The sequence below is a fragment of the Engystomops pustulosus genome, chromosome 6, assembly GCF_040894005.1.
Source record: "Engystomops pustulosus chromosome 6, aEngPut4.maternal, whole genome shotgun sequence".
Taxonomy (NCBI): Eukaryota; Metazoa; Chordata; class Amphibia; order Anura; family Leptodactylidae; genus Engystomops; species Engystomops pustulosus.
This window is the reverse complement of record NC_092416.1, coordinates 180,057,833-180,075,611: the sequence shown is the minus strand read 5'-3', so window position 1 is coordinate 180,075,611 and position 17,779 is coordinate 180,057,833. Positions and strand designations below refer to the sequence as shown.

Genomic DNA, 17,779 nt, shown 5'->3' with positions numbered 1-17,779 from the left:
GACTTTGCACTGGGGCCCATCGGCTTCTAGTTACACCATTGGTCACTGATCAGCCAGTTTCTCCAAACCTGGTCTTCACCGGAGCTTTGACAGGTCTTGGGGAAGTATAAGTAGATTTTTGGATAGTGTGGCACTTGTCTGGGAAATTTTTGCATGGATGGTATAACTTTTTATGGCTTGCCCGGAGACCATAGAGTGAGATTATTATTATTGAGCTCTTGCTGGATTTATGACTATAAGGTTGTGCGTCTCCCCTGTCTGGGTGGGCCACACGTCTTGTGTCAGTCATCGGATATATGGTACAAAAATTGGGGGCGTAAGTAACAGTTCAATGAGCGGTGCTGACATGACGGGATAAATGATGCATGTATTATACACCTGCGTTGCTCGTTCCCAGAAGCCTTTGCACAGGACATGATGCGCGGGTATATTGTTGTGCTAGGCTGGAGCAGGGCTGGAGTCATGTCAGCGTTAGGGAGGAGGTGTATGACACAGCGGAGAATGGACAAGCAATCCTCCTTCCCTCCTCCTCGAGCTTTTCTTCTCTTTCTTCTTGTGCCAGACCTTTGGATTGTGTAACTTCCTTGGTTAACGGTCAAACGCAACAACTCCATCGGGGCACATCTGACACACCAACAAACCTCGCAGTGAGTCAAAGCAAACTTCCATCTGTGTTCCTAGGTACGTCCAGCAACCAGCAGAAAAACAGAGATTTACAAGTACATCTCGCCCCGCACATTATCCTTCATTATAACATACTTCACTGGTGAGCGGCACGACAAGTCATAGGGACACCTGCCACTCTGGGGGGAGAAGGGGCCACCACCTGGCCAAAGCCAACATCCCCTCTGTATCTATATAATAATAATAATAATAAGTCTTTATTTATATACAACCACCATAGGGAACATATACAGACAAAATAAGACATTACCAAGTAATATCATGGTCATATGAAACAATGAGGATGAGGGGGTGACACAAGAGCTTACAGTCTATGGGGATGAGGGGAGGACACAAGAGCTTACAGTATATGAGGATGAGGAGGGTGACACAAGAGCTTACAGTCTATGAGGATGAGGGATGACACAAGAGCTTACAGTCTATGGGGATGAGGGGAGGACACAAGAGCTTACAGTATATGAGGATGAGGAGGGTGACACAAGAGCTTACAGTCTATGAGGATGAGGGGGTGACACAAGAGCTTACAGTCTATGGGGATGAGGGGGGACACAAGAGCTTACAGTCTATGAGGATGAGGAGGACACAAGAGCTTACGGTTTATGAGGATGAGAGGGTGACACAAGAGCTTACGGTCTATGAGGATGAGGGGGGACACAAGAGCTTTCAGTCTATGAGGACGAGGGGGTGACACGAGCTTACAGTCTATGAGGATGAGGTGTGACACAAGAGCTTACAGTCTATGAGGATGAGGGGGTGACACGAGCTTACAGTCTATGAGGATGAGGGGGTGTCACAAGAGCTTTCAGTCTATGAGGACGAGGGGGTGACACAAGAGCTTACAGTCTATGAGGATGAGGTGTGACACAAGAGCTTACAGTCTATGAGGATGAGGGGGTGACACGAGCTTACAGTCGATGAGGATGAGGGGTGACACAAGAGCTTACAGTCTATGAGGATGAGGGGGTGACACAAGAGCTTACAGTCTATGAAGATGAGGGGTGACACAAGAGCTTACAGTCTATGAAGATGAGGGGTGACACAAGAGCTTACAGTCTATGAGGATGAGGGGTGACACAAGAGCTTACAGTCTATGAGGATGAGAGGGTGACACAAGAGCTTACAGTCTATGAAGATGAGGGGTGACACAAGAGCTTACAGTCTATGAAGATGAGGGGGTGACACAAGAGCTTACAGTCTATGAAGATGAGGGGGTGACACAAGAGCTTACAGTCTATGAAGATGAGGGGTGACACAAGAGCTTACAGTCTATGAGGATGAGGGAGTGACACAAGAGCTTACAGTCTATGAGGGTGGGGGTTGACACAAGAGCTTACAGTCTATGAGGACGAGGGGGTGACACGAGCTTACAGTCTATGAGGATGAGGGAGTGACACAAGAGCTTACAGTCTATGAGGATGAGGGGGTGACACAAGAGCTTACAGTCTATGAGGATGAGGGGGTGACACACGAGCTTACAGTCTATGAGGATGAGGGGGTGTCACAAGAGCTTACAGTCTATGAGGATGAGGGGGTGACACAAGAGCTTACAGTCTATGAAGATGAGGGGGTGACACAAGAGCTTACAGTCTATGAAGATGAGGGGTGACACAAGAGCTTACAGTCTATGAGGATGAGGGGGTGTCACACGAACTTACAGTCTATGAGGATGAGGGGGTGTCACAAGAGCTTACAGTCTATGAGGATGAGGGGGTGACAAAAGAGCTTACAGTCTATGAGGATGAGGGGGTGACAAAAGAGCTTACAGTCTATGAGGATGAGGGGGTGACACAAGAGCTTACAGTCTATGAAGATGAGGGGGTGACACAAGACTGTAAGCTATGAGGATGAGGGATTCTATGAGGATGAGGGAGTGACACAAGAGCTTACAGTCTATGAGGATGAGGGGGTGACACAGGAGCTTACAGTCTATGAGGATGAGGGGGTGACACCAGACGTATAAGCACCTGTATAATGGTCCAGCCATTCTTTATAAGGGTTCAGAATTGATAAAATAAATAAATACATTTTGCTTTATGAATTTGTATGCAGAGTCCAAGGTGAATAGGACTGAAAGCATCTAGTGCTTGCAGGATGACAGTATGGAGGACTACACGGGGTTGTTTATTGAAGACAGAGTTGCAGTTAGGGAGTGTGATAGGCCTGCCAGAAATGTTTTAAGGTTTAAAGGGCATGTTTGAAGTTTTGGTAGTTAGGTGATAGTCTGATAGCCTGGGGCAGGGCAATCCAGAGAATTGGTGCAGCTTGGGAGAAGTCATGGTGATAAAAGTGGGCAGAGGGGTTTGATTTAAAGGAGAGAATGATCTTAGATCACTGGAAGATTAAAGTGCACAGGCTGGGCGATTATTATCCTGCTATCCTAACCTATGCTATGGTGGGTGGCCAATACAGTGCCTATAGCGTTTATCCCCGAGCCTTAGGTGCAACTGGAAAACCCCTTCAAGTCCTGCTTAAAGGGCATCAACCACCAGGATGAAGGAGTGTATGCACATGAGCCTCAGGGGCTCCTGGCTCCATAAGTGTTAATGGAGCCTGAAGCTCCTTAGGCTCACCTGCAATACAACTATGCAGTAATGCAAAAATCTGTAGCAAAAATCCATAAACCAATGCAGCAAAGTGCTTTTAGTTTGCTGCAGATGCTCGCTGCGTATAATCCAATCACTGCCTTATGTTGCACATGTCAATTTTTGCAGATTCTGTGCAGATATTTTTCTCTGGATGAGAATTATTACATTTGTATCCACTTTGCAACATATTCTGAGCAAAAAGGTGCAGGGGGGTGGGGGGGTTTACATATCTGCTGTTATGATAGTGTTTGCAAAGACAGATGTATATAGTTTGTATGTACTCTCTGTGTTTGTGTAGGTTTCCTCCAGGTCCTCCGGTTTCCCCCCACACTCCAAAAAACATACTGTTAGGTTGTTTAGAGTGTGAGCCCTATGGGGACAGGGACCAATTTGGCATGCTTTGTGCAGAGCTGCGTTAATCTGTAGGCGCTATATAAATAAAGAATTATTTATATCTTCAGGATGTAAGTATTACCTATCCATCGGCGTGGCCTCCAATGCTCTATGGGTAATTGTACCTAAAAGCGAAGGAGCTCCGTCTAGAGGGTGAATTCCATGTGTCTGTTGATAACTGGTCGGTTCTTTGGCATCTTAGTCGCATTATCCAAATGTGGGCAAAGCACAATTACTGATCCCTCCTGAGACTTGTAGTTCCACAACTACAGTCTGACCGACAGATTAACTTTGCAAATCGTGTAAAATCATAAAGAATGGGACACCTGTCCTGTCCCCTCTCCCCCACCAGGGAAGGGTACGAGCATATTCGGCTCGGCTGTATTCTATCATGTCAGGCTGCTGCATGCAAGCTGTCAGTACCCAGGCGAGATAGCAGAAGTGGCATCTGACCGTGTACAGCGGGGGTCTGCATGTAGTACAAGCTATTCCTGCCTCCCCGCAGCTCCTTATCTCCTCTGTACAGCACATGCTTTTAATTACAGGACCTGTTATCCACCGCCAGATAACTGCGAGAGGATGGTCCAAATACTTCTCCCTGTAAATATAGCCTGCGCCGCTGCTGCTGCCGCCGTGTAACAGGGACTGCTGACCACATCTGGAAGGGAGCGCGTTCCAGTTACATTAAGGAGTAGTATTTAAGTTGGCACCTCAAGGCCGTGGTATATGCCAATTGGTAATAGCTCTTGGACGCCCTTAAATCCTCCTCGAAACTATTCCCATAAGAAATCATTCAATTAAACGTGGCCAAAAAATTTAACCCACAAAAAGCCGCGTCCGGAAGGAGCTGTTGACACGGATTAGAGCGCTGAGCGCCCGGCCCTGGCCTGGTTTGGCGGAGCAGCCTGCGGTGGGGGTCCTGTTCATCATTCAGATTTCAGCGTTTTGTCAGGAGTCGTCAGCGTCGCTGCAGAAGGGAAAAAAAAAAGTGTTGGCACCTGAAAGCGAAAAATCCGTCTCTTTTTATATGTGGTTTTAATACTGGCTAGAATTACAAAAACACGAAGGCAAGTTGTGCTCAGCGGAACGCGTACACGATATATTTTCAGACTTGCATAAATCGAGAGAAATTTGCAACATGAAGATTCTTAGTCACTGTAGAACCACTAGTCCCAGAATGTAGTTTAGAATTAGAATTTGCAATGCATGCTGGGATATGGGGATTCGTGGACCGCTGGAGTGGTCACATTTTTTCGCTGCTTTGCTGAAATACTTTGTGCTGCAGAGCGGAACCATATAATCCCGTTACTCTCTAGTAGCGATGCTGTTCTACCATATAGTACTGATTACTGGACTTGTGTTACTCATCTGGCTCGCGGAGGTAGTGTAATACAAGCCTAATGCAAAATCCTTATTGATTTGTAATTTGGCCACTGAGTGGCGCTGTTCTCTCTACTCTGTATGTTATCAGATTAAATCTTGTGATCGCACATGAAGGACATTTCCACTGATGTCTGTAACACGGAATACTGTGCATATTTTTACTATACTTTGTTATGGATCAGTATTTTGATATAAAAAAGTCCGTCAGTCAGTGATAGACCCTCCGCAGTGACTAGGCGATTGCAGCTCCTCTTGCTCTATAACATGCTGACTGCAAATAGGACTTCATTTTCATGATGATAACTGTCTTAATTATGTTTTTCTGATCCATTCCTTGCTACAAATGATTTTCAATGCATTGTACAAAAGATTAAATTACTGCCATTACAAAACGCAGTGTGTCCTAAGAAAAAACAAGCCTCAAATATTGACAGAAAGGGTGAAAATAAGGGGTCTTGGTAGACCGGGAGGAAAAAATCAAAATGGAAAAGTTAAAAACCCCACAATGTGTAAAAGTTGGGACAGACAAAAATAAATAAAACCGTTGAAATAGTTTTTGAGCCAACCTGTAGGGCCTCCTGCAAAACACCGGAATTTGTCAGTCTTCTTGAACTTTGGACAGGTCAGGGAAGCTTTGGTTTCCCCTTGTATTTTGATTGTCTGGTCTAAAAGGAGGTGGGGTTTAATTAATGGGGTGCAGTTTAATGAGAGGGTTGTAGTTAGATAATGGGTTGTTGCTTAATGAGGGGGTGGGGCTTAAATGGGCGTGGTATCAGTTACGGTAAAAATAATATGGGCGGGAGGCAAAAGTCGATTTTTACAAATGTGCTATTGAGTTAAAGGGCAAATAAAATGGATACCACCAGAAAGTATAGGAAAGGACTAGAGAAGGTGTTGTTCAAAATATTACAATTTAAAGAATTAATGCAGATTTTTAAAAAAATAATAATCGGTATCAATATCTTTGTCCATGTACTGTATGTGTTTTTATTTATGTGTTGGGGTGATTATAATAACCAGTAGAGGTCAGTGTTACTACTTGTGACTATCATGTATCAAACAATAGCAAATCGGGATTAAGAAGGAAAATCCATTCATTCATATACTGTCCAATTCTGGTGTGTTACCCGACTTATAAACCCCCTCAATAATTAGCGTCCCCCAATTCCTGCATCATACATTATAGTGTCGCCTTGTCCCCTGTATTTGAGGTCCGGGTACCCCCAGGGCTGGTTGCACATGGCGGTGCGAGGCCTTGCCCTACCATGGTAACTTGTTTATTTGTGAGCAAGAAAACAAAAACTTTCAGGAAGTGAATCCCAGTGATTGCGATTGATGCGCCTGCCAGCGGCCGGCTACCAGTGAGGCGCATCACAGACTCATTAACCCGCGGCTGAGATACGTCTCTCCCAAACCACAGTCCTATTGTGTAATGGGAACCAAGTTGGCCGCGTCTACAGATCTATTGGTACCAAGATGTTTTTTCTTTTTGTGGGTTTTATTCCATCGTCATCTCCTTGGTTACAGCATGATGTATCTGGTAACATTTCATCTGAAGTAGGATTTTTATGTCTTTTCATGTAAAACTTCAAATTAGAGAAGACTCTTTGTGCCGATTTTCCCTGAATTGCTCCGGGATTTTGGTGCATGCGTTTGGATTGTGGCGCATTGGCGCCGGCATGCACGAGACGGAAATTGGGGGGCGTGGCCGAATGAAAACCCGACGGATTCGGAAAAAACGCCGCATTAAAAAAACAAAAAAAAAACAAAATGTGTCGCGTAAATTGCACTTACCTTCACTCAGCCCGGCGTATTCCAGTGCATTCCGATGCTCTTCAGCGCAGCAGCGCCACCTGGTGGACGTCAGAGGAACTACCTTAATAAATCCCGGCCGGACCCGAATCCACCGCAGAGAACGCGCCGCTGGATCGCGAATGGGCCGGGTAAGTAAATCTGCCCCATTGTGTTTGGTTGGGATTAGGTGTTTTTTCTTACTTTTTGTGTTTCTGATTCTCCTTCCAAAAGCATTTCAATATATTGGCAACTGGATGTTACAATCTTTTCTTTCCATTCTTAAAAATCGGATTTATTGGACCATATCAGGCTACGTAGGGACAACCAGTTGTAAGTCCATAGGTTTGTAGGAGGAGTAACAGAAAAATGACACAATTCTCGTGACACTAGAACTGAGGAAAGTTATGCAAGGCTAAAATGTATCCCCTTCCATAGATTAGTGCAGTTGTTTGCGAACCTATAGCAGATATTCCAGAGGGGGCACTCGGAGCCCTCTCTAAGGGTATATGTGCCGTATCCCAGCACAGCCCTATGAGGGTGTCCTTGGTGGTCAGGGCCTTGTATAGTTTGAAATGGTTTTGTAAAGTACGTTTGTTTACTAACAGTATGATGCTAATATTTTATCAGTGGATATGAAGAACGTGAAGATGCACCACCGTACATGATCGACCCGACAATCAATTCAAATGCAGATATGATCCCTCTTATTGTAGCTGGTGGGGGTCTTAGTAAATTGACCTCTACTGATCAGTAAGTTAAAGGGAACCTGTCACCCGGGACCTTATTTGCACTATAGACAGGTTGTCGAAGACCATTACAGCTGAATTAATAATAAGAAATAAGTCTTTCTGCTTTGTCTAAGCATTTGCATTACAATATTATTGTGCGCTTTAACTTACCTTGCACCCTGACATAATTCTTCTAGGGGTTGGACTTTGGTTTGGATGCATTTAGAAAAACCAACGTGCTGCTCACTCCTTCAGCTCTCAGCCCCCACCTTTGTGCTCCTGTACAGCTCCTCCCTCCTGCTCCTTCACAGAGCTCAGAGCCTGGTCAGCTGACATTAGTGTGAGAGGGAGGAGCTGTACAGGACCACAAAGGTGGGGGCTGAGAGCTTAGGAGTCTGCAGCACAGATAAGTCACATGTTTTCTTTTTAAATGTATCCAAACCAAAGCCCAATCCCTGGGACTACGCAGAGGATTCTGCCAGGGTTATAACACACAATTATATTGTAATGCAAATGCTTAGACAAGGCAGAAAGACAGATTTTGCAAAGTATGATGGTCTTCTGCAACCTAGTGAAAATGAGGTCCCTGGTGACCGGTTCCCTTTAATAGTTATAGTCCTCTATACCCTCTTGTGTGCTCAGCACAGCACCAAATCTTTTTTACACTTAAAACTTAATTATCTGATTATTTTGGGCATTCTGCCTGACAACTGCATTTAGTTGTAGATCCTGAGACCAGATGTGTCACATCAGATTGGTTTGTACAGTTGTGCAACATAGTAGGATGAAAGAAAATAAGGTGAACAAAATTTCAGAACAAAGGGACTGAAAAAAAAATTGGCTTCATATTCAGGCTGTGTGGTCCCGGCCTTAGGCTGGATTCACACTTAGCTTCTTTTACTGTGGGCGGAGGGGAGGGGGTTGGTAGCTGCAGGATTTGATGCAGTCCTTCATAGTGAAAGTCAGAAGTAGAATCAAGACAAATGTGAATTATAGAGGACGGATTTTACTTCTCATTCCAGATCCATTTCTGTCTTTAAAGGAGTTGTCCTAAGTTCAGGAGTTATCCCCTATCTATAGGGTGGGGGACAACTAGCTAATTGTAGAGGGTCCCCACTGCTCACGAGAACGGGGCGCTGCGATCCAGGGAATGGGGATCCCATTCTCATTGTTTGATGGAGCATCAGGTCTAAAACTTGGAACAACCCATTTAACTACCAGAAAAAAACTATGTAGTAAGACCTGCGCTTTGTGAAACTTCTGAACAATTACATCATGTCTGGAATGGGATTGCGTCGCATGATCGCGCCAGCTTTCATGCGACAAATCGTGGGGCGGGCCATCAGACGACCAGACGGATTCAGTCAAACCGAGGGATTTAATTTCAAAATTGTGTCGTGAGCCTAAGCACTTACATGTACCAGGTAGAAGAAGGTGAACTCCGGCGGACCTGAGCGTGGAGCGACACATGCAGGATATCGGGCGCATGCTCGTAGTGTATCGTGAATTCCGGATTGGGGATCGAGAGGTGGACAGGTAAGTAAATGTGCCCCATTGTCATATATTTTATGAGTGATTACATCCCCTACGATTTTAGACAGTTTTTTGGCTCTCCTACAACTAGCTTGGCAAAGGAGGCGTGACCTGTGAAAAGGGGGCGTGGCCTCGCACCAAGAATTTTGTCCTAATTTTCTGGTGTAAAGTAAGCCAACTAATAGAACGGAAGAGTACGACTAGACAAACTTAAAGTGTTATATATGTATCTGTCTAGTCTAACTCCATCTTGTCTAACCTTAGGAATTTTTTTTTATAAATCTGCCCCAGTGAAGTTTCCTTATCCGATATGCCCAATTTATTAAAATATAAAATTTTTATCTGATTCAGTGACTTCCATTAAATGACTTTAATATAAATTTTTACTCCTACCAAAAAATTTTAAATACCAAATGATCAAAATGTTATATATTTCCCAAATTCGGATGAATAATAACAAAAGCCAATTGCACAAATAGTCACCCCTGTTTGTGGAAATACAGAAATGTTACGGATGGTAGAATAAGCCAATATCAAGAAATTTCTGTTTGCAAAAATTCTTTAAAAACATCGTAAAGACATAACCATAACCTCCCCCCCCCCCCCACGCGCCCTCAGTCTATAAAATGGCTAAAATATCCGCACATAAGGTGTTTAGCTCCCAGTGCCAGCATCATACTTCACTGCTATGGACAGTGGTGGTCCATTAGAGGTTGTCCGCCTCCGCCCGGTGTACACCGGGGTAGGTTATATTTTTATTATATTCTCCTCTTACAGCCCGGAGCTATAAAATGTCTAGTAAAAACATTCTAACAAATGATAGAGTTATCAGCGCTGCATATATACTTCACAGTCTCCCAGCCCCAGCCATTTTTTGGCACGCGACACAAAGCAACCCGGGACGAGCACTGAAAACTTTTCACGAGGTTGAATAATTACTGGAGCTGGAGTCGTACAACCAAATATTTTCACTTGACGTATCCTGAACTTGCTCATGAATAATAATTAATTCCCAGTCCTGAAAGCAAAACAGTTAAAATAATATCTATATAACATTGTGTGTCTAATTTATTGCATATGTTGGCACCGGGATAATGAGGCAGTATGTGGAGTGGTGCTGTGCCGTGCCCTGGGAGTGTTAATATGGTGGTCTTGGCCTCGGTCCATACAATACACTTAGCATACGGCGTATTAGTATTGGAAGCCATGCGCTGCAGAGCCTTCTCCCACCGTATTATACGAGCATGTCGCTCATTACCGCTTTTATTTTCTTATAGAAATCACTGGACTGTCAGGAGTCATTTGTCATAGTTTTTAAGTTTTTCGGTCACTTTATTCTGGTATAATGGGTCGAAACCGACTTCGCTTATCACCACCCAGGCCTGGAGATGTCCTGCGACTTAACTGCAAAGCATCATGGGCATTACTCGCTGCTCTTTGAAGCTCAATCTTCTATGATTATCACTAGAGATGAGCGTGCACTAAAATGCTCGGGTACTCGTTATTCGAGACGAACTCTTCCCGACGCTCGAGTGCTCGTTTCGAATAACGAACCCCATAGAAGTCAATGGGAGACTCAAGGCTCGGCAATAAAATGTGTCATTTTATTGAGAAAGAATGTCTTCTCATAAGTTAGCAGATGTAGAACACTGAAGAACACGTTGCAGATGTTTCCATACATCTGCTAACTTATACAATTTGCCTTGACTCGAGCATTTTCTCGAGCGGGCGAAATACTCGTCCGAGCAACGAGACGTTTCGAGCACCCTAACACTCGAACATCAAGCTCGGACGAGTATACTCTCTCATCTCTAATTATCACCATTTTTCTCTCTTGGTAAGAGCATCACTGTATAAAAAGTAGTGGGTCAATAGCTTTGGTACTTTGTCGTAGTCCCACCTGAATTCTGATGAGCTCTATCCTTGGTACATTGCCTGTCGGCGTCAATGGTAGTCTGAAAAATATAAATCCTTGCTCAGTTAATTATAATAATAATAATTCCTTTATATAGCACATTTTGCTTGCCAAACAGACCCTGTCCCCAATGGCACTCACAATCTAACCATCCATAACAGTATGTTTTGGAGTGTGGGAGGAAACCGGAAGACCCGGAGGAAACCCACGCAAACACAGAGAGAACATACAAGCTCTTTGCAGATGTTGACCTGGATGGGACTTGAACCCAGGACCTCAGCGCAGCAAGGCTGTACTGCTGATCACTGAGCCACGGTTCTGCACTTGAGGCCACTACCACTGTTGCCAATAAAGATGGTGCATGAACCTGAACAGCCGAGGCCTAGCCATGTTATTGGATTCATATATGGTCTAAAACCAAGTGATACAGGGGCATTAGTAAGGTTTTATGTTCATGTTCCCCATTTTCTTTCCCCCTAATTTTGAATTAGACCAGGGGTATGGTCTTTTGGTATGGATTCCCATCTCAAAGGGTGTCTCTTACTCTGAAGGACCTGTCATAGATCATACATTTAACCCATTAGCATTTATAAATATTGTGTAATACCTCTTTTCACCTGCGGTGGTGCTGTAGGGAATTGAAACACTTGTTGCTTCCTTCATCTACAAATTACAGCTGGTCTCTAGTAGAGGGACACTTATTGTCAAGTTACCCTTCCAACAAGTAGACCAAGGCAGAGAGACCAGGACAACCTTAGGCCCATATACTGATGATGACAGCAGATTAATTTATCATGAGATGGTTGTAGGGATTATTTTTTATTATTTGACACGTTTTTTCCTAAACTATAGAGTTACATGTTCGGGATTATTCTGTTAGATTGGACCATGAAGTGAGTCTGGTAATAGAGGGATCCAGGCTTATAAAGACATAAATCTTATCTAAAATATCTGTGTGAAAAACAACCTGCCTGGAGGTTTTACACTGAATCCGTCAAATCGTTTTTTTTTTTATTTTTATTTTATTTTTCTAAGAAAAGCACAGCTGCCGTGACAGACACATGTAACACGTTCCAGCGGATTGTGGCGGGGATCAGAATAGTGGGGGGATTGTGTAATCCGAGCACTGAGAACAACATTCATAAAACATCCATGTATTGGAATGGGAATAGCTGGCACGGCGGTGAGAAACGCAATACAATTTACCCGAGACCTGCCAGTCATTCACGTCACATTCACATGTTCCCGTCCATCAGGAAATACAGATCCCTCCAATCCCTGGGATTTGCCAATCATCCGGCATTAGCTGCTACACTGAAGCGGATCTGGTTTCTTCATTCATCTGCTCTTAGATTGGAGAGATTGGGGGTCATTTACTAAGGGCCCGATTCGCATTTCCCCGACGGGTTACCCGAATATTTCCGATTTGCGACAATTTCCCCTGAATTGCCCCGGGATTTTGGCGCACGCGATCAGATTGTGGCGCATCGGCACTGGCATGCACGTGACGGAAATCGGGGGCCTGGCCGAACGGAAACCCGACGGATTCGGAAAAACCGCCGCATTTAAAACAAAAAATGTGTCGCAAAGCTTGCACTTACCTTGACTAGGAATAGGCCGGTGAACTTGAGCGCGTTCCGATGCTTTTCAGCGCAGCAGCGCCACCTGGTGGACGTCGGAGGAACTGCCTTAATAAATCCCGACCGGACCCGAATCCACCGCAGAGAACGTGCCGCTGGATCGCGAATGGACCGGGTAAGTAAATCTGCCCCATTGTGGTGGTGGTCATAACTAGGTCCATATTGGACATTGCTAATTTTTTTAGTAGGTACCTATCACTAATTTGGTTGATTCTTGGTTGAACTTGATGGACATGTGTCGTTTTTCAACCTCATAAACTATGATACTATGAATTTCCTGTTGTTCATACGACATGGTCATCTCCCAACTTACTGGACAGAGACTGTTCTCGTTAGCATCAATCCTGTTCTCCGTGAAGACAATCAAGCAAACACTGGAAGAAGATTCAAACTCCTTGCTCTCGACCTTGTTGAAAGGTACCAATATGGAGCTTCACGAATAACTTCCCTATACTTAATTTTGCTGATTTTTAGATGTTTTTGTTGCTCACATCACCGGGTTATAGCCTGCATCTCAACTAACAGAGGCCTCCATTTGGTGGGCAATTAGTTGTGTCTACTTTTTCTACTCCAGCTCTTGTCTTCTCCCATGGTCCCATGGACATGGATCACAAATTTACTACTCAAGGATGCTGTTAGTGTTGCAGATTCATAACATTCTAAGCCCTCATGCACCTGAAAGGCATTTTGGTCCGTGTACTATCCGCTGCTTCTGTGGATAGCACCAGACAAATGAATTTCTATGGGCTCATATACACATATCAACAGGTCCACAGTCCTAGTCCGAGCCACAAAACTCAGAGCTTGTGTAGTCTATCCTGCTGTCATAGATGTGTGAGCAGACGTCGGTGAGACACAGGCCACAAAGGAATGGACTGTGTATCAGTTATCAGAGCAGGCTTTTACTTCTGACCTTGCTCTTGCCTTATCCTTTGGATTGTCTTCGTCTTACCAGTTCTACTCTGGGCTGTGACCTTGGCTATGCTTGTGACCATGCTTCTGTCTTTCTTTCATTTGTTGCCTTCACTCCTCCTATTTAAAATAAACAACTTTTCCATGGAGCACGGCCAATGTTGGAGAAGTCCATGTTTACCAGTCTGAAAAATGGCTCTGGACCCAGTCTATACAGTGCCAAGTACATTAACACTTGCCGAATCCACCTCTCCAATACATGACTGTGATACTCGTTCAGCCGACAGGTGTTCGTCCCAGGGATTGAATAAAACACTGGAACTGGCTTCATGCCGTAACGAAACAGATTTCAGTTTCGGCGTTGTAAAGAGTCATATAGAGTGAAAATATCTATAACAATATAAAAAAAATATATAAAAAAAAAAACATTTATCAGGGTTTGTGCACCAGTTTTCTAGCGTAGAAGTCCTGAAATAGGACTTGTGTGCCAGGGCATACAGCCAGATGTTGCACCTCTTTCCGCTTAACACCACCTCTACACTATGTAGAAGGTCTATGGGCCTCTTCCACCCCAAGCTGGACCTGGTGCCCCACCAGCGCAGAGGTGCCCCTCATAGATCGGCCAGGGGGCGAGGCATCATAATCGTAAAAACAGCGTCGTTTCGACCCCCAGTAGCCGGAGCCTTTCTCAAGGAAAATATTAATCTCAATCTACGATGCACATATACAGAAGGGTTCTCAAGTCTGGATTTAGGATATTTTTAGATGGGCATATGGTTTGGTAAATGGACCTTCTCTGAAACAGAAATGATATAGTCTCTTGTTTTTGACAAACTCTTAACATGTATAGTTATCCCCTGCACTTCTGTGATCGGTATTTTGTTAGCAAATCTTTGTTTTCCCCTTCCATATCATAATCTTCAAGTGTGACAGCAAATATCACTGCAGGGCCCGACAGTCAAGAAGGAAAGCTTCCATAACCCCCATCGGGGACAAGCACTAGAGTTTTTAGAAATGATAACAGTCAGATTATGCAAACCTTGTAACTTTCTTCAAGAGCGTTTAGAGCTCAGATTGTCGACCTGAACCTTACCCCGCGGCCACAATTCTGTAAAACGAAAATGTGTCTTTTAGATTGCTACTTCCACAAAGGTAGATTAGTTAAAGAGACAGTACCACCATTGACTGTCTGACGCGGTGGTTTACCGGCTGGCATGATAGAAAGTAAATCTAGGGTGAAAAACGTAAGCCCTATCTCAGTTGGGAGTTCTTCTTGTCCTGTAATTTCTGATTAGATTTGGAACGTTATATTTGTGACCACTTCTTCGGGAATGTTCCGATTCGAGCATCCATTTTCAAGCCGTTGTGCATAGGTTTAGAAATGTATAGTCTTTCCCAACTCCTCCGTCTCCACGAAGAAGTGCATGAAGAACAGAAGGAAGAAGCCACCACCAAAGTCTTACCAGAAAAAATTGGGAAGCCTTTATCTCCCCCCCCCCCCATGTCTGCCATCAGGGAAGAGGCCACCACACATGAGATGATTGAGAAGTTAGTGGATTCGGGCAATCGAGGTCCTTCATTTTTTACAGAATCTGGAATAATACCGTCCACAGTTTATTTACTGAGCATAATATGTAATTTCTACAAGTCCGATCCAGCGTTTGGGTTTACTGAAGGGGTTAATGGTGAAGCTCCAGGCCGCTGGGATGGCATACTCAGGTGATGAGAAGTTTTCAGCCTGGAGGCCCTTTTGCACATCCGAAGACATAAATACAAAAACACTCAGAGCCGTCCGACGCAGTAACCGAGACGGCCGGATCGCGTCATCTGCCCCAGGCTTCAATACCGGGATAGGGAAACAATTCCTCTTATCTGCTCCTGGGAAAGAGGTGCCGACACTAATATGGCCACCGAATTGGGGATATAGGAGCAGTATTGGGAGCCATATTGCCTGTCACCTAAGGAATTTTTTGGTTAGCCAACTCCAAGTGCTACATGACGAAGCGTCTAGATGCGTGTGATGGGACGTAGCAGCTTAATCCACTTGGACGCGCTATTGTTATGCAATGCATTGTGGGTCCGTCTGGCATCACAAAGGTTAAGAACACTACACGGCCGCCCCCCTCCGCTTTCCCAAGTCTCGCTTCTCTTCAGAATATACAGAATTTCTGGTGTGATTTATTTGGATTGCATTGGACTAATCCTCTTATTATTGAAAGCAATACATTTCAGAGCCCAACGTTAACCTCTCCTTATTTGGCCTCCGAAATTTCTGTGGGGTTTATTATTTGGAGCCCGCTCTTCATACTGATGAGAATTTTAAGTTTTGTTGGGGGTTGACATTTTTTTTTTTTCCTTCTGAACACTTGGGCATAGGCTGATTGGTATGATCAAATTAACATGGTGGATCAGCGAGGGGTCAGCAAACTCCCAGGCCCGGCATTATAACCGATGTCAATCACACAAATTCCCTTATATATTAGGAGATTTTTACTAGAATTTATTTTATGTTATTTATATAACCCCAACAAGTTGTACATTCAATGCAGTCCCTATTACAAAAACATTTTGCATATAGTGTGTTGGAATAAATTGGAGAAAACGTAAAGGGATTATGGGTGAAGAGGCGCCTTAAGTTTTTCACCAAAGATATTGATAAACTATTTGTAGAATTGGTCTTGTATCAGACTTGTTGGGGTCTGACAACCAGCACTCTGCAGATCACGTAAGCAGCTTATAAACAGATAAATGACATATGAAGCAGACAGCGCCATGCTCAGTGTAGTGGTCAAACTAGCTTTCTGCAGATCAGTGTCCATTCATTTGCATGGATGCTAAGCTGCAGCGACTTAGTGCAACCACTGCTCAGTGACTGGCACTGTCTTCCTATATCATTCTCTGTGCCAACAGCTGATCAGTGGGGTCGCTGGTTGTTGGAGCTGCATCAATCTGATGTTGAGGGCCAATCCACAGCCTCATTTACTAATATTATTAGTCTACAAACCCCCCTGCAATGTATATAGAAGACAGGGGACCCATACAGAAGGAACAACCTACCTTGTATTTGTTACTCCTTCTCCTTTCTACCTGCTATGCCCGAACCATGAAACAGTGGGCGGGGTTGTAAAAATCCTATTACTACAGCAATTGTCAACAGACAACTTTATTTACATGCTCTTCTCTTTTTTTTTTTTTCTAGAAATTATCGATGACTTGACAAACCTTGTCGAAAACACAGACTCGAAGGTCCGCAATCAGACAAGACACGTGAAGCTGGTGGACAAGAAGTCCGGGTCGTGCGGTAAGTCATCCCAATGTCCAAGCGACTGTTATTGTAAAGTGATGACACTTCTGTATCTATACTCAGATTTTACTTAAAGGGCACCTACCACCACGATTCTACCTATAAAGGTAGATCGGGTGGTAGGAGGATGAATGGGACGTGAGGATAGCCTTTTTTTGGGCTAATCCTCATGTCCCGGCTATCCTTTGGTAAACTTTAATAAGTCTGTATGTAAATTTTTTTAAGCGGCTACTGGGGCGCGGAGTAGCCGGACATGAGGCTACACGTCGCGGCTACTCCACGCCCCAGTAGCCTTGTTCCTCCACCTATCATTTCATCCTCGTCCGTGTACCCGGCCTTCTGCGCATTCGCAGAACGCAGGCCTACAGTTGCGCAGCCATAGCTCCGAGGCCGGCGCTTCTGCGCATGCATCCACTACCCATTCATCCACCTACCACCCGTTCTACCTTTATAGGTAGAATCTTGGTGGTAGGTCCCCTTTAAAGGGAAACTGTCAGGTGAGCTAACTAAGCATATGTTTGAAATCTGCTATTATACAGCAGTATGACTATCCCGTTATTGTTATTCCCCATGCCTGAAGTTGATTCACCATCCATGCAAATGACCCCACCATCATCTTTTCTCTGAGCCTGATTCGGTATATTCTTGTCCTGTTTAGACGCTCCTCCTCATTCTCCTCCACTGTAGAATATTCCTGAGGGAGGGGAGAGCTGATTTCTCTTCAGCCAGCCACAGACAGCAATTGTCTCCCTTAAGCCCATTCATTCACTCCTCCCTCAGAAACTCTCTTCAGCAGTCACACAGCTGGCACGTGGATGATATAACCGAGCTCACTGGACTAAAGAGAAAGCAGACTTCTCTCTTCAGCAGTCACACAGCCAGCGCATGGATGATATAACAGAGCTGCT

The 17,779-nt window shown here is 44.4% G+C and overlaps 1 protein-coding gene across 2 annotated transcripts in view; it reads left to right on the top strand.

Moving 5' to 3' along the window:
• STX8 (syntaxin 8) overlaps nucleotides 1-17,779 on the top strand; it is a 134,409-nt gene that overhangs the window by 75,369 nt on the left and 41,261 nt on the right. For both annotated transcript variants that reach the window (XM_072113726.1, XM_072113727.1), the window contains one exon: nucleotides 16,767-16,868. In XM_072113726.1, coding sequence (XP_071969827.1) covers nucleotides 16,767-16,868 — 102 coding nt within the window. The remainder of the gene's footprint in view (nucleotides 1-16,766; nucleotides 16,869-17,779) is intronic.